Source organism: Salvelinus sp. IW2-2015, linkage group LG9 (genome assembly GCF_002910315.2).
Source record: "Salvelinus sp. IW2-2015 linkage group LG9, ASM291031v2, whole genome shotgun sequence".
Taxonomy (NCBI): domain Eukaryota; kingdom Metazoa; phylum Chordata; class Actinopteri; order Salmoniformes; family Salmonidae; genus Salvelinus; species Salvelinus sp. IW2-2015.
In genome coordinates, this window is record NC_036849.1 from 9029439 (window position 1) to 9050823 (window position 21385).

General features: G+C 44.5%; 1 protein-coding gene across 3 annotated transcripts in view; it reads right to left on the reverse strand.

The window, feature by feature from the left end:
* Positions 1-19837, reverse strand: part of tecpr2 (tectonin beta-propeller repeat containing 2) — a 35058-nt gene extending 15221 nt beyond the window's left edge. Inside the window, exons 1-16 of one of the 3 annotated variants that reach the window (XM_023994177.3) lie at positions 19656-19835; positions 18292-18537; positions 17983-18111; positions 17549-17680; positions 17242-17399; positions 16693-16999; positions 16251-16383; positions 15587-16063; positions 14598-15334; positions 14174-14357; positions 13754-13927; positions 11424-11604; positions 10922-11063; positions 6113-6353; positions 4833-4922; positions 4396-4629 (exon numbers count right to left, since the gene is read on the reverse strand). In XM_023994177.3, the coding sequence (XP_023849945.1) occupies positions 4396-4629; positions 4833-4922; positions 6113-6353; positions 10922-11063; positions 11424-11604; positions 13754-13927; positions 14174-14357; positions 14598-15334; positions 15587-16063; positions 16251-16383; positions 16693-16999; positions 17242-17399; positions 17549-17680; positions 17983-18111; positions 18292-18513 (3541 nt within the window). In that variant the 5' untranslated portion in view covers positions 18514-18537; positions 19656-19835. Of the gene's footprint in view, positions 1-4395; positions 4630-4832; positions 4923-6112; positions 6354-10921; positions 11064-11423; positions 11605-13753; positions 13928-14173; positions 14358-14597; positions 15335-15586; positions 16064-16250; positions 16384-16692; positions 17000-17241; positions 17400-17548; positions 17681-17982; positions 18112-18291; positions 18538-19655 lie in introns of all 3 variants that reach the window. The other 2 variants (XM_023994178.2, XM_070445128.1) reach the window with 2 other exon arrangements.
* Between the last annotated feature and the right edge of the window lie 1548 nt (positions 19838-21385).

Here is a 21385-nt window from a genome sequence, read left to right on the forward strand (position 1 = left end):
GTGTATAAAAAAAAGTGGTCAGATGAAGCAGATGCTAAACTACAGGACTGTTTTGCTAGCACAGACTGGACTATGTTCAGGATTCTTCCGACGGCATAGGAGTACACCACATCAGTCACTATCAAATAAGTGCATCGAGGACGTCGTCTCCACAGTGGACTTTTACATACATACCCTAACCAGAAGCCATGGATACAGGCAATATTTGCACTAGAGCTATAGTTCAGAGCTGCCACTTTCAAGGAGCGGGACTCTAACCCAGAAGCTTATAAGAAAACCCAACTAGTGCTCGACAAACCATCAAACAGGCAAAGCTTCAATACAGGACTAAGATCGAATCGATACACCGGCTCCGACGCTCGTCGGATGTGGCATGCCTGCAAACTATTACGACTACAAAGGGAAGCACAGCCGAGAGCTGCCAGTGACACAAGCCGACCAGATTGCTAATAACTTCTATGCTCGCTTCGAGGCAAGTAAACACTGAAACATGCATGAGGAGCATCAGCTGTTCGGACGACTGTGTGATCACACTCTCCGCAGCCGATGTGAGTAAGACCTTTAACCTTTAAACAGGTCAATATTCACAAGGCCGCAGGGCCAGATGGATTACCAGGAGTGTACTCCGAGCATGGGCTGACCAACTGGCAAGTATCTCACTGACATTTTCAACCTCTCCCTGTCTGAGTCTGTAATACCAACATGTTTCAAGCAGACCACCATAGTCCCTGTGCCCAAGAACACTAAGGTAACCTGCCTAAATGACTACCGACTCGTAGCACTCACGTCTGTAGCCATGAATGCTTTGAAAGGCTGGTCATGGCTCACATCAACACCATTATCCAGAAACTCTAGACCCACTCCAATTTGCATACCGCACCAACAGATCCACAGATGATGCAATCTCTATGCACTCCACATTGCCCTTTCACACCTGGACAAAGGTACACCTATGTGAGAATGCTATCATTGACTACAGCTCAGTGTTTAATTTTACATTTAAGTCATTTAGCAGACGCTCTTATCCAGAGCGACTTAAAAATGTGTGCATTCACCTTATGATATCCAGTGGAACAACCACTTTACAATAGTGCATCTAACTCTTTTAAGGAGGGGGGGGGGGGGGGGTTAGAATGATTACTTTACCTATCCTAGTATTCCTTAAAGAGGTGGGGTTCAGGTGTCTCCGGAAGGTGGTGATTGACTCCGCTGACCTGGCGTCGTGAGGGAGTTTGTTCCACCATTGGGTGCCAGAGCAGGAACAGTTTTGACTGGGCTGAGCGGGAACTGTACTTCCTCAGAGGTAGGGAGGCGAGCAGGCCAGAGGTGGACGAAACGCAGTGCCCTGTTGGGTGTAGGCCTGATCAGAGCCTGAAGGTACGGAGGTGCCGTTCCCCTCACAGCTCCGTAGGCAAGCACCATGGTCTTGTAGCGGATGCGAGCTTCAACTGGAAAGCCAGTGGAGAGAGCGGAGGAGCGGCGGTGACGTGAGAGAACTTGGAGGTTAACACCAGACGGGCTCGGCGTTCGGATGAGTTGTAGGGGTTTAATGGCACAGGCAGGGAGCCCAGCCAACAGCGAGTTGCAGTAATCCAGACGGGAGATGACAAGTGCCTGGATTAGGACCTGCGCCGCTTCCTGTGTGAGGCAGGGTCGTACCTGCGAATGTTGTAGAGCATGAACTACAGGAACGCGGTCACCGCCTTGATGTTGGTTGAGAACGACAGGTGTTGTCCAGGATCACACAAGGTTCATAGCACTCTGGGAGGAGACACAATGGATGTTCAACCGTGATGGCGAGATCATGGAACGGGCAGTCCTTCCCCGGGAGGAAGAGCAGCTCCGTCTTGCGAGGTTTCAGCTTGAGGTGGTGATCCGTCACAACAACTGATATGCTGCCAGACATGCAGAGATCGTTCGCCACCTGGTTATCAGAGGGGGGAAAGGAGAAGATTAATTGTGTGTCGTCTGCATAGCAATGATAGGAGAGACCATGTGAGGATATGACAGAGCCAAGTGACTTGGTGTATAGCGCGAATAGGAGAGAGCCTAGAACAGAGCCCTGGGGGACACCAGTGGTGAGAGCACGTGGTGCGGAGACAGATTCTCGCCACGCCAACCTGTAGGACCGACCTGTCAGGTAACGCAATCCAAGCGTGGGCCGCGCCGGAGATGCCCAGCTCGGGAGACGGGGGAAGGAGGATCTGATGGTTCACAGTATCAAAGGCAGCCGATAGGTCTAGAAGGATGAGAGCAGAGGAGAGAGAGTTAGCTTTAGCAGTGCGGAGCGCCTCCGTGGACAAGAGAAGAGCAGTCTCAAGTTGATGACTAGTCTTGAAACCTGACTGATTTGGATCAAGAAGGTCATTCTGAGAGAGATAGCAGGAGAGCTGGCCAAGGACGGCACGTTCAAGAGTTTTGGAGAGAAAAGAAAGAAGGGATACTGGTCTGTAGTTGTTGACATCGGAGGGATCGAGTGTAGGTTTTTTCAGAAGGGTGCAACTCTCGCTCTCGAAGACGGAAGGGACGTAGCCAGCGGTCAAGGATGAGTTGATGAGCGAGGTGAGTAAGGGAGAAGGTCTCCGGAAATGGTCTGAGAAGAGAGGAGGGATAGGGTCAAGCGGGCAGGTTGTTGGGCGGCCGGCCGTCACAAGACGCAAGATTTCATCTGGAGAGAGAGGAGAAAGAGGTCAAAGCACAGGGTAGGGCAGTGTGAGCAGAACCACGTGTCGTTTGACTTAGCAAACAAGGATCGGATGTCGTCGACCTTCTTTTCAAAATGGTTGACGAAGTCATCCGCAGAGAGGGAGGAGGGGGGGGGGGAGGAGATTCAGGAGGAGGAGAAGTGGCAAAGAGCTTCCTAGGGTTAGAGGCAGATGCTTGGAATTTAGAGTGGTAGAAAGTGGCTTTAGCAGCAGAGACAGAAGAGGAAATGTAGAGAGGAGGGAGTGAAAGGATGCCAGGTCCGCAGGGAGGCGAGTTTTCCTCCATTTCCGCTCGCTGCCCGGAGCCCTGTTCTGTGAGCTCGCAATGAGACGTCGAGCCACGGAGCAGGAGGGGAGGACCGAGCGGCCTGGAGGAAGGGGACATAGAGAGTCAAAGGATGCAGAAAGGGAGAAGAGGAGGTGAGGAGGCAGAATCAGGAGATAGGTTGGAGAAGGTTTGAGCAGAGGGAAGAGATATAGGATGGAAGAGGAGAGTGTTCAACCACCATTGTGCTCTCAAAAGCTCATCACTAAGCTAAGGACCCTGGGACTAAACACCTCCTCTGCAACTGGATCCTGACTTCATGAAAGGGCCGCCCCCAGGTAGTAAGTAGGTAAACAAAACAATCCGCCACGCCAATCTTCAACACGGGCGCCCCAGGCGTGCGTGCTCAGTTCCCTCCTGTACTCCCTTGTTCACTTATGACTGCGACGGCCAAGCACGACACTGAACACGATGAGACAGCCTATAGGAGGAGGTCAGAGACCTGACCGTGTGGTGCGAGGACAACAACCTCTCCCTCAAGTGATCAAGACTAAGGAGATGATTGTGACTTAGCAGGAAGAAGCGAGTCACTGGTGCTTCCTGCTTAAATTTTTGCTTGTAAGCAGGAATCAGGAGGATAGAATTATGGTCAGATTTGCCAAATGGAGGGCGAGGGAGAGCTTTGTACGCGACTCGGTGTGTGGAGTAAAGGTGGTCTAGAATTTTTTCCCCTCTGGTTGCACATTTAACATGCTGATAGAAATGAGTTAAAACTGATTTAGGTTTCCCTGCATTAAAGTCCCCGGTCACTAAGAGCGCCGCCTCTGTATGAACATTCAAATCTCTGGCTAGAGCTCTGGTGGCCAGTCCTGCAGTCAGCATGGCAATTGCATGCTCCCTCAAAACTTGAGACATCTGTGGCATTGTGTTGTGTGACAAAATTGCACATTTTAGAGTGGCCTTTTATTGTCCACAGCACAAGGTGCACCTGTGTAATGATCATGCCGTTTAATCAGCTTCTTGATATGCCACACCTGTCAGGTGGATGGATTATCTTGGCAAAGGAGAAATGCTCACGGACAGGGATGTAAACAAATTTGTGCACAACATTTGAGAGAAATAAGCTTTTTGTGCATATGGAACATTTCAGGGATCTATTAGTCCAGCTCATGAAACATGGGACCAACACTATACATGTTGCGTTTATATTTTTGTTCAGTATAGTTTTCATACAAAACAGAGAGGAAATACCACAAAACTACTGCAATCAATCTCCCCGTGAGGCCACTAAATCACCAATTTAGCAAACAAAATCACAAAGTTATTTTTGCATTTAGCATCTAGCCTAAACTTAGCTACCCTAGCTTGTGATCTGCCTGATGAGGCAACCAATGTTATTTCTATGTGTGAAGAGTATGGTCTTACCGAGCTGGCTGAGGTCAAGCAGATTCCAGTGCATGCCAGTGGGGCAGCTGGTGGAGAGGGTGCGGATGTGGACACGGCCGTGGTGGTCCAGTCCCCACAGGGCATCGCGGCAGGCAGTGAGCTGCACCATCTCTATGTCCTGGGGCAGCTGGACCGTGGTGGGGTGCATCTGACCATCCTGGTCCCAAACACAGAACAGGTCTTTCCTGCTCTGGCCCAGCCACAGGAAGCTCCCTGCAGAGACAGATAAATACAAACACAGTCACATGTTGGTGATGTAATACACAGAGAGACACAGATAACATGTAATGTAAATGTAATGTCAAAGGAGTAGTCTTCTCTATTTCTGTACATTTATTTGAGATGGGTTGTTGCCATAAGGTGGAGGGGTGGTAGTAATAATGTTATGTGTTCACAAAGAGTGGTCACCAATCTACCTTCTTTACTGAGTAAAGCCGAGGAGTAGACGAAGGCCCACTTCGTGGCAGAGACGGTTCCTCTGGGTACAACACCCTGCCAGAACGTGCCTGTGGGGTCACAAAACATCACTGTCACACTAAACACCCTGCAGTATTATCACAAAAGTCACTGTCCATCACACTGCCTTAACACACTTTGACCTTTGAGAAGGTGTCAGTAAAGAAATGCAAATAGTTTTTGCCTTAAAGCCCGTTCAGATAGAACAGCCGACATAAGGAGAGAAAAAACGACATTTGTGTTGTATAACAGCTGACCAAAGACGGGGAATTCAGATCAAAAATATAGGACGCACGGTTGAGACCGTTTCCACGGTAAAGGTGCCTCTTTACAAGGATGTGATGAAACTGAGAAAAAGTTGCCGCTTGTTGTAGCAAATTAATTTGTTCTTAATTAACTGACTTGCCTAGTTAAATAAAGGTTAAATAGAAAATGTATTTAAAAAACAGGGTTGAAGAAAATGGTGCTGTAGAAATGGTGCTGTAGGAACGGTGCTGTAGAAAACGAGTATTATGAAATATATGCACCAGAAACCAGGCACACTTTGCAACTTGTCAGAGAAATATCAGCAAGCTGGGGTATCTAACTGCAGCAAAATAGCTAGCTAGTCTGCTTGGCTAAACACAGAACATCAGCTCACTGTACATATATTTATGTTCATATTCTTATTCATTCCTTTACACTTGTGTGTGTAAGGTAGTTGTTGTGAAATTGTTAGATTACTTGTTAGATATTACTCCACGGTCAGAACTAGAAGCACAAGCATTTCACTACACTCGCATTAACATCTGCTAACCATGTGTATGTGACCAATAACATTTTATTTTATTTTTCATTTAAACGGACCCGTCTCGTTTCAAGTATTTTGCTAAGATTTGACATGTTGAAAATTGAAAATGAGACATTCTAAAATGAGACATGAGACATTCTAAAACTACACTTCTCAGATTTTTTTTAATTTTTATTAAATTTTAATTTTTTATAAACGTTGTTCTAAAACTGCTTAAAACCATCTAGTCTCGTCTTGACTGGCTGTTGTATCTGAACTGGGCTGAAGGCATAGCTGATGAAGTTCTGTGTTTCTATGGAATGTGGTTATGTCACTCCATAAATGGCATTCCAATGCAGAAAACAACAATTAAAATGGCTCCTGACTGAACATCTGTGTTAACCCACCAAGCTTAAGCCTAGCCATTAGCTTGGTGAGCTAACAAAAAAGTATTGAGGTCTAATAACATACCACTGAGGCTGCCCTTGGCGACATGGAAGTCGTTCCTGCCAGATGCAATCCAGACGCCAGTGGTGTTGGAAGAGACCAGGCTGGGCTGGCACTGGGACTGCTGGGAGAGGAAAGCCACGCGGAGGCACTCTGCCACCCGCTCCACCGGGGCCTTGGTGGCCGTGGCCACGTTTTGAGTGGCCTGGATCAGAGTCTGGAACAGACTGCCCTGGTCAAAGACCACATAGTCTGTGATGCTCACCTGAGGGAGGGAACAAAAGGCCAGAAATATATAAGCATTAGAAGGTGTGCCAGTCATCTCAGGGTGAAGTCTGTAATGCAACCCCTTTGACTTAAAAATAGACATTCTTAAAAAACGATCGAAGTGCAAAATAGAGGACTGATGGAAATTATGGGTGTGAGTAGGGCTGTTGCGGTGACTGTATTACCGCCACACCGGCGGTCACGAGTCATGAAGGCAGTCAAATTCCACATGACCATTTAGTCGCGGTAATTAGGCTTCTCCAAGCTCTGATGCTGCTGCTGGTCATTAGTAGCCTACCAAACTTGCTAACTGCCTGGTATTCAGCACTTTATTGTCCCTCTAATCACTCTGACATCAATGCAAATGCATTTGATAATCTAACCAAACACACTTCATGAGAGCCCATGAGCTCATTTCAATAGGTTACGCAACTGTGCAAGAAAACAGGGTGATGGCCTCTACTAAAAATAGCAGGATCAGCTTTCTATAGGCTAGGCCTCCTATATTTATTTCTCAACTCTCCTAATATAAAGCACATTGCTTATATTTACAACAGGTGTGAAAATAAACCATGGGGAAAAGCATCCTCCATTCGCTATTTAAGTACATACATTTTTTACCGCTGCCCCTGTTTTGAGACAGGTACATGATAATGGTCCATTCTAAATCAAAATGTCAAACATACAGTTGAAGTCGGATGTTTATATACACCTTAGCCAAATACATTTAAACTCAGTTTTTCACAATTCCTGACATTTAATCCTAGTAAACATTCCCTGTCTTAGGTCAGTTAGGATAACCACTTTATTTTCAGAATGTGAAATGTCAGAATAATAGTAGAGAATAAATTATTTTAATATTTTATTTCTTTCATCACATTCCCAGTGGGTCAGAAGTTTACATACACTCAATTCGTATTTGGTAGCATTGCCTTTAAATTGTTGAACTTGGGTCAAACGTTTTGGGTAGCCTTCCACAAGCTTCCCACAATAAGTTGGGTGAATTTTGACCCATTCCTCCTGACAGAGCTGGTGTAACTGAGTCAGGTTTCTAGGCCTCCTTGCTCGCACACGCTTTTTCAGTTCTGCCCACAAATTTTCTATAGGCTGGAGGTCAGGGCTTTGTGATGGCCACTCCAATACCTTGACTTCGTTGTCCTTAAGCCATTTGCCACAACTTTGATATTATGCTTGGGGTCATTGTCTTTTTGGAAGACCCATTTGCGACCAAGCTTTAACTTCCTGACTGATGTCTTGAGATGTTGCTTCAATATATCCACATAATTTTCTTTCCTCATGATGCCATCTATTTTGTGAAGTGCACCAGTCCCTCCTGCAGCAAAGCACCCCCACAACATGATGCTGCCACCCCCGTGCTTCACGGTTGGGATGGTGTTCTTCAGCTTGGAAGCCTCCCCCTTTATCCTCCAAACATAACGATGGTCATTAAGGCCAAACGGTTCTATTTTTGTTTCATCAGACCAGAGGACATTTCTCCAAAAAGTATGATTTTTGTCCCCATGTGCAGTTGCAAACTGTAGTCTGGCTGTTTTATGGCAGTTTTGGAGAAGTGGCTTCTTCCTTGCTGAGTGGTCTTTCAGGTTATGTCGATATAGGACTCGTTTTACTGTGGATATAGATACTTTTGTACCCGTTTCCTCCAGCAACTTCACAAGGTCCTTTGCGGTTGTTCTGGGATTGATTTACACTTTTCGCACCAAAGTACGTTCATCTCTAGGAGACAGAACGCATCTCCTTCCTGAGCAGTATGATGGCTGCGTGGTCCCATGGTGTTTATACTTGCGTACTATTGTTTGTACAGATGAATGTGGTACCTTCAGGCGTTTGGAAATTGCTCCCAAGGATGAACCAGACTTGTGGAGGTCTACAATTCTTTTTCTGAGGTCTTGGCTGATTTCTTTTGATTTTTCCATGAAGTAAAGCAAAGAGGCACTGAGTTCGATGGTAGGTCTTGAAATACATACACAGGTACACCTCCAATTGACTCGAATTATGTCAATTAGCCTATCAGAAGCTTCTCAAGCCATGACATAATTTTCTGGAATTTTCCAAGCTGTTTAAAGGCACAGTCAACTTAGTGTATGTACATTTCTGACCCACTGGAATTGTGATACAGTGAATTATAAGTGAAATAATCTGTCTGTAAACAATTGTTGGAAAAATTACTTGTGTCATGCACAAAGGAGATGTCCTAACCGACTTGCCAAAACTATAGTTTGTTAACAAGAAATGTGTGGAGTGGTTGAACAACGAGTTTTAATGACTCCAACCTAAGTGTATGTAAACTTCCGACTTCAACTGTATATTATTTAGTATATGTAAAGACAAGATTAAATCAATAATAGTCTGATGGGTGACAAAATTAGCCTACCACTTGTGAATTATATATTATCACTTGTGAATGATGCCCAGCATAGAAACAATGCTTTTTTTGGCAACTTGTTTGAATCATAGTAGCACACCTCATGTAGCCTAGCCCATAGGATTATACGTTTTAAAAGGTTTGTATCACAACTAAAGTGGCCAATTAAGCACATTCATCCGCTTTACAAGGGGTGTAGACCCTAACTGGCATATATAAGCAGCACGTGAGTTTCAAGATTGGGGAAGATAATTTTCACCATAAAAATGCAGCTTTATAATAAAATAATTATAGCCTACTACCATGTGCGCATTGCTGCGCTTATAATGTGAAGAAATAGCCTAACGTGTTGCAAAATAAATGTACAAATACATGTTATTCAATTATTGCGCACACACACTGATCGCGAGTTTCTGCGTAGCCAGGCGCTAAAATAGAACTTGATTCTATTTGTGACGCTTAACGTGCTGCAAGTCCCACCTCTCCCATCTCCTCATTGGTTTTTAGGAGCATATACCCACGTGTGTGATTGAAAGATGAACTGAGGTCCACGCTCCCGGCCAGTCGGTAGTGGTAATGCACCTTAAAGTTGGTTGCCAACCGCCATATAAAGTCCAAAGAAGAAGAAGAAGCTTGAAGGAGAGATTACTAGAAAACAAACTTTTACCCTTTTATCCGCGGATTAATTGTCAGAGTAGAGGACCTTGTGCATTTCAGGTAAAATAACAACCCAATGTTTGTATCCCTGGACAAATTAGCTAGCAACAGAAAGCTAGCTAGCTAAATTGCCATAAATATGTAATGCTTTACGACCTGTAACCAAATTAATATAGTTGGTTCAGAGTTTGTTTTGATATTTCAACCTGCGCGTGCTGACCGTGTCTGGTGTGGAGGGGACAAAATCAACATGCGCGCGGTGGCGCAGCATGTAATAGTTTGTCAACATATTAGGCTAAACGTTCTGATCTGTTGCGTCAGCCACATTGCATTAAAAAAATATTTTTGATGCTAGTGGCTGTATTCATTTGGGATCTATCGCAATCCACAACTGTCCCAGACTATGTTTGGAATATTTATTTCTCGCACAGAATAAGTTGACTTTTGTACTATGGGGGACAGTAGATTGACATAGGCTAGTGCTTTTGCTGTTCGTTAGGCCTACTCATCTTGTTGGCTGATGAAAAGTAAATGTGGACAGTTCTTCCATTATCTTCAATATGCACCTCGGAATTGGATAAGGACGCGAGCAGTTGCATCCCCGATGTGTGTCTTCACTTGTAGCCTGTGAGAAAGACCCGATCACGCGACGGCGAGCCATGTGAGTGAGAGGCGCTTCTGATTGCGCAGCACACTCAGGGAGAACGGCACAACACAGCACTCCTGGCCGCAAAAGGCATGGATTTTTTTAGGGTGCATTACGGTCACAGGGGATGCCGCTGTGAAATTCGAGGCATTATCGAGTGCTTGTCAAATGGTGAATGAGAGACTTTTGGAGTGTGTACAGCTTGTGCAAAAAACAAAGCAGAGCTCATGCCTTTCAAGCAACTCAAATCATCCTTAGAGTCTCGTCACATACAATGTATTAAAAATCAAAACATATAGCCCAACATTTGTACATCAACTAAAGTTACATTAATAACTCTAAAGTAAGAATATTTCTTTGTTAACCGCTCAACACAGAATATCCGCATGTGAGAGTACTCCCTCAAATCGTTTGGGGAAAATATTTATATTTTATTCAGTTTTGTTCAATTGGATTCTTCATACTATAAAATAATGCCACGGAACTATAAGCAAATCTTGTCTGCTAAATAAACTAGTGAAGTCCACAGCCCTTTGGAATAGCCACATCATAAGGACAACTCAGAGTATGCTATTCTTTTCTTCTGAAATAGACTACATGTTCTTCATATCATGCTTTTTTAGACCTTTCTACAATAAATCATGGATCTATTGTGAAGGTGTAGGCTATTTTACATGGATTTATTAGACTTAAAAAAAAATGCCTTGTAGGCTATGTGTGGAAGCCAGGAGATGCTAAATGTGTTTATGTTAATTAACGGTCAATTACCGTGAGACCGACAGTTATTTGTTTGACAATCACCGGCTGACAAAATTTTGTGACCGCCACAGCCCTAGCACCGTGTGAGTAACATTGAACACAATTCCAATAGTATACCAACCTGCCACCAGTGGTCATCGTCCCCCTGGGGCTTTTTGGCAGTGACTCCAGTCCTGAACCACAGACTTCCACCGGTGTCCAGAGCCCAGGCCGTGTTGTTCTCTCCCAGGGCTATACAGATGGGCTCCAGACCTTGACTCTCACTTTGGAAGGAGGAAAAACACACACACAAATACGTGATGATTAGCAAAGAAAGCATAGCCAACATTGCCTGAGTGAGTCCTGAAGACATGCATTAGCTCCCTTTAGCTAACACAGTCTTCTGGTGTGCAGGAGAGGTGGATTTTAACCCAGGTTGGTCATACTAACTTAACTTTCACTGTTACTAGACCTGTATGACACACATCTTCCTTCCTCTTTTCAAAAGAGGTGAAAGAGTCATTGTTGGATTACAATTCATTAGAACAAACACATGACAACCCGTATGAGTTTCACAAGAAGCAAGCATAGCTAACTCAACTATCACTGTTACTGGGGTCTATGACACACAGAAAAGGTTCTACCTGATTTTGTCATACTTCCACATTTCCCCCTCAGAGCAGTAGCTGCTGAGGCCTTCTCTGTAGAAGACGGCCCTGTGTTCACTGAGGGCCCACACCACCCCGCCCCGTGCTGCGATCTGGGTCATTGGGCACGGGCAGTCCACCTTCACAGCCCGCGCACATGGACGGTCCACACTCAACCCTGCAGGATGGGACCACGACCACAGTCAGGGATTAGTCTGTGAGTTAGTGCATTTGTTGTGTTTTTGTGAGTGAGTGAGTGAGTGAGTGAGTGCATGTCTGTATGTAAACAGAATGGTAATCATGCCATGTCTAGGCTATTTTTATTTTATTTTATTTTATTTAACCTATATTTAACTAGGCAAGTCAGTTAAGAACAAATTGTTATTTACAATGACAGCCTACCAAAAGGCAAAAGGCCTCATGCGGGGACGGGTGCTGGGATTAAAAATAAATATATATAAATATAGGACAAAACACACATAACGACAAGACAACACAACACTACATAAAGAGAGACCTAAGACAACAACATAGCAAGGCAGCAACACATGACAACACAGGATGGTAGCAACACAAAATGGTAGCAGCACAAAACATGGTACAAACAATATTTGGCACAGACAACAGCACAAAGGGCAAGAAGGTAGAGACAACAATACATCACGCATACATCACGCAAAGCAGCCACAACTGTCAGTAAGAGTGTCCATGATTGAGTCTTTGAATGAAGAGATTGAGATAAAACTGTCCAGTTTGAGTGTTTGTTGCAGCTCATTCCAGTCGCTAGCTGCAGCGAACTGAAAAGACGAGCGACCCGGGGATGTGTGTTCTTGGGGGACCTTTAACAGAATGTGACTGGCAAAACGGGTGTTGTATGTAGAGGATGAGGTCTGCAGTAGATCTCAGATAGGGGGGAGTGAGGCCTAAGAGGGTTTTATAAATAAGCATCAACGAGTTGGTTTTGCTACAGGTATACAGAGATGACCAGTTTACAGAGAGTATAGAGTGCAGTGATGTGTCCTATAGGGAGCATTGGTGGCAAATCTGATGGCCGAATAGTAAAGAACATCTAGCCATATTATCAGTATAGCAGTTTCCCATTAGTTTCTTAGTTTATCATATCTAATTGAAATTAAATGTGCCACTAGAAATTACAAGCCTGCAGCTACACAATACCCACCAATCCCTAATCTTCAATTTTTTTGATGTCGGTCACCAAAGTGTATATTTATCTCATTGCCACCACCCAATTTCTGTGACAAATCCTGCCCATTTCAGAGGGATTCTCTGAGGCTAGACAGAGGCAGACATACACAGCATGTAATTTCATGAACAGGCCTCTGTGTCTGTTGGCTCTGGATGTGTCAGAACAGCTGCTAGAGTCATGCTTCATGTACAACTGACATCCTTACACAACCAGGGAATTAATATTACTTGTCTTGACCAGCAAGGTTAGCGGTGTTGTTCACAAGCCATCATAATACAAGGGACAGATATTATTTTGTAATGTTTGGGATTTATTCGTCTTCATTATTCTCATCCCAAATATGGCATCTATAGAGCACTATGATTACTTCTAAACTAATTTAGCCAGTGACTGATGATACTATTTATTATGGAGCCTAAACAGCTCCATCTAATGGCCGATTGGTTAATTTCAGGAATTTATTTGCAGGCTTGAGACTGCCAATAAACAGGGTCATGATGTAATATTCTTAATGCCCTGAGGCCACCTGCTGCTGAAACCCTGAAGTCTTGTTTCAAATGGAGGAGTGAACTGAATAGTCCAAATAGCTTACATGAACAAATCTTACATTTAAAATAAAGTAAAATGGTTTGTCACAAAAAAACATATTATAGAAACTTCCTGTGAGCACCTTTTCTATGCAGCAATGAATTTGCTAAATGTAGTGGCAGATCTCTTCATCTCTACTCCATAGCGGAATGAGCAAGGGGGTGTCAGGTAGCACAGCGGTTAGAGAGGCAAGACAGCAAGCGGAGGGTTGCAAGTTCGAATCTCGGTTTCGATTGAAAAAGTCTGTTGGGAGTTGAGCTGGCAACTGAAGGGTTTCTGGTATCAAACCCTAGATGCCATTGCCTGCCGTTGTAACCCCCTGGGCGCCCAGCGTGGTAGCTCCCCGCACCTCTCCAAAAACATGTATGTGTGTCTTTCGAAGGGCTTGGGTTAAAAGAGGAAGTCAAATTTCAGATGAACCCTGTAATGTGGTTTGACCAATAAAGTGATCTTATTCTTAAAGCAGATAGTAAAGAAGAACAAGACTCATGAGTATAGTCACAAACTCCTTCCCTGTGGTTAACTATCTCACCTGTCTGCAGGTAGAGGTCTCCGCTGGTATGGATGATCCAGGCTGTGTCTTCACTAAGCGCCACAAAGGCAGAATCCTCCAGGGCTTTGTACCAGTGCCTCTTGCCTTTGATGGTGACTTTACCACATGCATACGCTGTCATGGTCTTCTGTTCCACCTTCCATAGCAGGGACCCTGGAATGAAATCAGACTTCAATGTAACAGCCATGACAAACCACTAGTATTTACATCCAAAGGAGAAATCTTGGGTAATGAACTTACCAACTCCCAAAAGTACCAACACATTGAATGCTCATCTCAAATAGAGGCAACAATGATGTAGACCAGGTACCACAGTACCTTCTATCTATAACGCATAAGACAGAGTTACTGTGAATAAAAGCGTCTGGTGCTAAATTATCATATTTTAAACATCCTCACCTGAAGGTGACAGTGCCACCTGCTGCACGTTCTCCTCAAACTTCTGCCAGCTCAGCCCCCCATCTGGGAGAGCACTGCAGTACAGGCCTCCTTTAAAGTCCAGGCACCAGATGTATCGGTCAGTCACCACCAAGTTCAGGATGCCACAGCCTGGCCCTGTGTAGCCCATCCAGCTCTCTGCTAACTACAGAGGAGACGAGAGGAGAGAGGGTTCAACCAGGGACAGAACTGTTGGTATTGGTGATGAATAACATTCTATGGTGAAAACTATCCAACCATGTAACAACAATCAAATGAGTCAATGCTTCTATTTTGATGTGACACTACTAGTCATATAGTGTCAGAATGAAACTGCATGCAATAGCAGCAGCACACACACTGAGGAAGGAAGCCGAAACATCACACATGTTGTGTGTTTTATTACTGTCTTGTCTTGGTCCTGCTGGCCGATGTTGGAGCCCTGGAGGTTGAGAGCGTTGAGGCCGTCTCCAAGGCTGACACTGGAGGCTGAGTACGGGACTCCCTGGGCAGCATAGATGTCCTCTTCGTCACTGGAGGGGCACTGCTCAGGCTCCCGGGAATAACACATCTGATCAGCACAGCTAGGAGGCTCCAGATGCTGCGGGTCGTCCTTGTCCTCAGAGTCATCCGGTCCAATGAGGGGGCTCAGGAAGTCATCCTCCTGCTCCTCAATGGGGCCCTGGTCTTCTGAGGTCTGCATGTAGGCAAAGGTGCACTCCAGTAGAAGGTCTACATCTGGGGTAGGGGCCTCTCCCTGTTTGTTCGTGGCCAAGGGGCCGTTGCCGTTCTCTGGGTAGGACTGACACTCCATGTCCTGGAAAGGCAGGGACGCGGGGCAGGAAGGAGGCTGAGTCCCAGGGGGTTGAGTCTGAGGGTCCTGTCCCTGGCCACCACCCTGGCTCTGAGCTCCAGAGGTATTTAGTTCTGGGGAACCTCCACTGATGGATCCCTCCTGGTCTGGGGATCCACTGCTCCTGCTCTGTAGGTCCAGACTGCTGTACATGAGACTGGTGTGGTCGGAGGCGGATGGGGGCTCACTCATAGGGGTGCTGGCCCCCCCGTCGCTGCCCCCTCCTCCATCCTGACTGCAAATGCTCTCGGACCAGCTGTTGTGCTGCTCACAGATGCGGTTTCCACTTTCTGTAGAGAGAAAAAGAGAGAGAGAACATAGCAGAATTTAAGTTTCAACATTAATGTATTGAATCCAGACTCATATGGAAAAGGTAAATTATAAGACAAGCAATGAACTTTTTTAAAGATATTAAAACGCTACTTGGAGCCATTTTGGAACATTTTGTGATCAACCAGAGCAAAGAACACTAGACCTCAAAGTTTTCTTGGCCCTTTGTTGAAAATCAGAGCATTACCAAATTGGTCACTACTGCCACTCACCTTGTCTCCTCCTCTTTGCCTTCTTCTTGACTTTGATGGCCTTGACCACCAGCTCCTGCTGGAAGTCCTCCTGGTTGATGGCACTGTAGCGGCTGGAGGAGAGGTCCGACTGCTCCGTGGTGGTGGGGGTGGAGAGCATCGTGCCCAGAACGCTATCCCAGGACGTGATGGAGCTGCTGCGGCTACGAGACTCACTGGTGCCCCCTACACTGGCCCCTCTCTGGTGGCTCAGTCGCTCCCCCACCTCAGGCCTCTCCACCAGGGCTACGGCCTCCCCCGCCTCGGGGTTGTCACTCAGCTGGTCCTGCTCTAGCACTTCCTCTACCTCTTCCACCTCCTCATGCACCAGCCTCTCCCCGTGCTCTGTGATGATGGCCATGGTCCTGATAGGCTGGGCTGTCTCCACGGAGCCGGTGGGCGGGAGCAGGATGGTGGGAGTGGTCAGGGGAGAGGTCAGACGGAGGGACAACTCAGAAACTGGACGGGAAGAAGGTTAAGAGAATACTTTTCAGGGAATGACTATAGAGATAAAAGAAATTAAAGGACTAAAGAAAGTTATCTGTAGATCGTGATTGTCTCTCTTTCCACCATCTGGTTGGTTTGAACTGTAGTCCAAAGTGGTTTCAATGTATTCAAGCAAACAAAATACAATATGACATCTTACTGTTGGAAGCCAGGCCCTCGGGAGTATTGGAGATGCGAACGATGTCTCGATCTCCTTTCAAGATGAAGATCTCATTTTCAGTGCATGATACAGAGACAATGTCCCCGCAGCTTTCCAGTGCACCGATGATCACCTTGAAAGTCAAAGACAAAATAACATTGACAGATCGACTTCCCGCAAGGGCTCGAACACACCAATAGCGTTTGCCTGCCGAGAGTACTTGCGAACCGAGTGAAAAACGATTTTAAATGTAGAATCGCACGAAAATGTCAGCAGTCAGACGTCAACGGGAGAAATTAAATTACTACATTCTTTGCAGTCTCAACTGATCCACTTCTAACCACCTCTCGCTATTACTCTCTCACAAAACATTGTAACAAGCGCTAAATAAAATACATGTATTATTAGTTTAGTATCCATTCCTGCCTGAGGACATCTTTACCTGGTTGAGGCAGTCCAACACGTAGACACTGTATTCGTTCCAGCTGAGGACCCAGCCCTCTCTGAGGAAGCAGCTCACCAGGCCCAGCTGCCTCTCCTGGGGCCGATAACCCCCTGTGGGGGCTGGCCTGGGGAACAGCTCAAACTGGGGCACCTGCTGGTTGAACAGAGGCTTCAGGACCCGCGTGTCCTCCACCAGTCCTCGCACGTCCGTCCGCCACAACCTAAGGCCAGGCCTCGCTGCATAGACCAGCAGGCCACTCTGCTTACACAGGCCTGGCTGGAAGCACGCACCAAACTTCCCATTGCTTCGAGGAAAATAATAATGCAAGAGACATATATAAGATATACACATAGCTTCATAGCTTAGATATTTGCACCATCTATTACTCTCTGGTTTAATACATCAGAAAAATCTGAAGATGCTCAGCTGAGAAAATGTAAATGTCTCAATAAATTGTCTGAAGTGGACATACTTGATTTGTTGCTGACAAGTCACTGATGTAGAAGTTGTGGTACTTTTAATGAATAAGTACAACATGTAGGTTACCTCTTCCTAGGCTTGGTGCCCAGCTGCTGCAGGGCCTGCTCCTGGGTGTAGAAGAGCAAGGATCTCTGATGAGAGGAGATGAGCAAGACTTTCTGACTGTACTCTAGCTGGACTATGGCTGAGGGCTCCTCAAACAGCAGCACTGGGTTACACACACCCTAAGGATATGACCATACAACACAGGTCAAAGCTCCAACCACAATACTGGGTTACATACACCCTGAGTGTATAAGGGTACAACAAATATGTGAGAGAAGATGGTTAGAAAACAAACAGCACATAACTGAAAGAATTAAAGTTGCTATACCTGATCCAAATCAACAGCAGAGTACACAACCTTTCCTTTGTCATCACCAGAGAAAAGCTTCATTCCATTGGCACTCCAGGCCAAAGCAGTGACTGTGCTTTTATGCAAACCGACCACATCGAATCGCCTTAGCTACAGAAAAGAGAGAGACCTCAGTGTTTCGCTACACAAAGGGATACATTTACTAAGCACATAATATGATAAGATATACTTTAATCCATATGAGATGGAAATTTGTCTTGTGCTTTTTTCCCTCTCGAACCCCTCCGATATACACACAGACACACACACACTAAAGGCTGGAGCAGTGCATGTGCTAAGCTTGCACCTTTCCATTTTAAAAGGGAATAAAATACAACAACAACAAAAAAGCTCAGAACATGACACTATTTTTACTCGTATCAACAGATCAGTTGATTGGTTGGTTGGCATACCTGTTTATTCCTGCCTGGAAGTTGAGACACCAGTTGAAAGAGTGCAACCCGACCAGACGCTGTGCCCACTGCCACCAAGTCATCAAAACAACTGAGCAGCTTCACTGTTGTGATAGCTTCGGATTTCCCCTGAGAAGATACAGTAACATGTTAACAGTTAAACATAATGACAAACTTACTTATTGGGGAGAAAAGAATGTGGTTCATAGAATCAATAATAAATGGATGTTTGTTATCAAATTTGGTTTTGGGTAAAAGTGCAAAATAATTTAATAAAATAAGCAATGCATGAGACAGTGGCATACTCACTTCTATGTTATACTTGTTCATCTGGCAGACCCGCCTGCAGTACAGGTAGAGCATCCCAATACTGCTCCCCACAGCAATGTAATCGCTGTTGGTGTCCAGGGCAGTCAGGTAGACCACTACAGAGCGGAAGCCTTTCTGAACCTTGGCAGGTATTGCATTGAGCAGGTAGTACAGGGGACAGAACTCCCTTAAGGCGCTCTGTGGAGGGGTTTGGGCTGCCATGGTGGACAGGCAATGTTCTGCTCTCTGTGGAATAGGAAAAGAAGGCATGGCAATCATAAACATGGGAACACATGAATGATAGACATTACTTTTTTTCACCTTTATTTAACTAAGCAAGTCAGTTAAGAACAAATTCTTATTTTCAATGATGGCCTAGGAACAGTGGGTTAACTGCCTTGTTCAGGGGCAGAACGACAGATTTTTACCTTGTCAGCTCAGGTATTCGATCTTGCAACCTTTCGGTTACTAGTCCAACGCTCTAACCACTAGCTATCTGAGCATCTTACCAATCCCTGCAGCTGTAAATAGCCTATCCAACTACCTACCTCATCCACATATTGTTTTGATTTACTTTTTTGCACACCTGTATTTCTACTTGCACATCATCATCTGCACATCTATCACTTCAGTGTTAATTTGCTAAATTATAATTACTTCGCTACTATGGCCTATTTATTGCCTTACCTCCTTACTCCATTTGCACACACTGTATATAGATTTTTCTATTGTGTTATTGACTGTACTTTTGTTTATCTCATGTGTAACTCTGTGTTGTTGTTTTTTGTCGCACTGCTTTGATTCATCTTGGCCAGGTCGCAGTTGTAAATGAGAACCTGTTCTCAACTGGCCTACCTGGTTAAATAAATAAAATAATTAAAGAAATAGGCTACCTGCCGACATGTATGGCATACAATGATTATAGAATATTTGGCTACGGTAAATACAGTGTGGGACCAGGCAAGGTAGGTACCTAGCTAGTTGCTACTGTGAGGTTATCCTCAATGGTTATCCTCCAATTTTCACACCTTGCTTCTACTTCTAACTAGCACATACACAGTTAGCGCTAACTCCACATCAACTGAAACTAACCTTACCAAATATCTCTCCAAAGTGGCCCTAACTAGCTAGCTAACTATAGTAACTAGATACAGTGACATTACTTGGAGGTCCAAGATGAAATCGTATGAAATCGAACATATTGGGTAGCTAACGATCTTGGACTAAGGCACAACCAGGCCAACAGCAGTTTCAGAAATGTTGACGTTTCAGACATGAAAAGCTAGCTAGCTAACGTTAGCTAGGCTAGCTAACGTTAGCTAGCTACAAAAAACAAAATACAAGACTTGTTTACACAGACTTACATTCGATTATGTCCCTATATCCTACTATCATATAGATGACAAATACGTTACGCTAAAATCATGTATAAAAGAGAGAGCTGACGACATTGCTGTCGCACACTTCTATGAATTATTATTCGAGAACATCTCTTATCATGCAGATGTTTCCGTCTCGAACTATGGAGTATGAACGTCAACAAACCCCACCACACCACTTCCTTGTCTCGCGGGAAAACACAATTATGCATGACTGCTGCCTGCTGTGCCAGATGAGAAGTTTATTGACAGGTTTATCAATATTGTTTATTTTCTCTGTTGTTGTGTCAACGGCACCTTTATTATTACCAATATTTGTGTATTCATGGACACAGTCTGTGAACAGCATCCTATGTGTATGTGCAAGGGGAAATTGTTGAATTTCAATAGAATACGTGAAGCAAAGATGTGTTGGATCCATAGACTTAACGTTAGATACACATCGCCTTGTACGTTTACATGCACGCTAATAATTCGATATTAAACTGATTATGGCAGTAGTCATGGAAACATCTTACTCCGCTTATGTTAATCGGTGTAAGGTAAAAATCGAAGTAAGCATATGCTTGCTTTCGAATTTTTCGAATTATTAGGATTTGTACAGTTATAGCGGAGTATCTTCGCATGTTCTAGTACAAGCAGCGCGAGCTTCTTTCTTTTGCGCGAGTGAAGTGAGTTCGGAAAAACTGAACGTATGCGTTTGAAGTAAAAAATAAATAAATCACATACAAGCGTTATATGTCCGAACTCAGAATGTTGGACATTTTATTTTGATTTACGATTTTCAGCATTTATCAAAGTCCCACAGGTAGCCTGATTTCAGATGTGTCCATGTAAACAGGGTTATTTTGGAAATCATTTTTCTTGCAAAGCATGTAAACGTTTAAATCTAACTATTATATTAATCTGACTATTCACAATTATCATATTATTTGTAGCTGTCCCATTATGGCGTCCGTGAGAGCATGGGCAGCGCCATTGTCGCCCATATCCATTTTTACGTGAGATTCCATAAAAACACACCACTTCTGTACAGTTATGACTTTTTCGTAACAGGTTAGGCGAATTCGGTTACGGTTAGTGAAAATTGTCTTCTATCGTGCAACGAAAAGGCACTTGTATTGAAGTGACGTGTTTTTAGGGATTCCCATTTTGAAGTAGTCAATTTTCTTCTTCTACTACTTCTATGAGTTGGCAAAATAACTGTAAGGGTGCACACTGCCTGTTTGTACAGGTATAAAGCCCGTGTTTGCGATTTACTGCCACTTGCAGTTGTGGAATGTATCCTCACGAAGAACATTTTAAAAATCCTCATGAGTATAATTAATTTGGTGATCCGTCCTTGTGACCTGGATGAAATTACGTGACGCTTCCTTAAACCATGTCCCACCCAGTTGACTACTTCAAAATGGTGAAAGTCCTCAATGACGCTGCCCATGCTAAAACTGGCTTTTGAGCACAAGCCTTCTATCTAGCTCTAAGGTTGGTGTCAATTCCTCTGGTTGCCCAGGTTTTTAGCTGTCAACTCATAAGTTGAAATCTATGCCTACAGTACACCACCTCTAGCATTGCTGAGCATATTTCAATGCATGAAATGCACTTATGAGTAGATTTTTGCAAACAAATACACAGAAATATCGAACGCCGTTTGGGTCTTTTCGTATAAAAAAGATACACATCAAATAACACTATTTGACGCGTCAAATAAGCTTGTT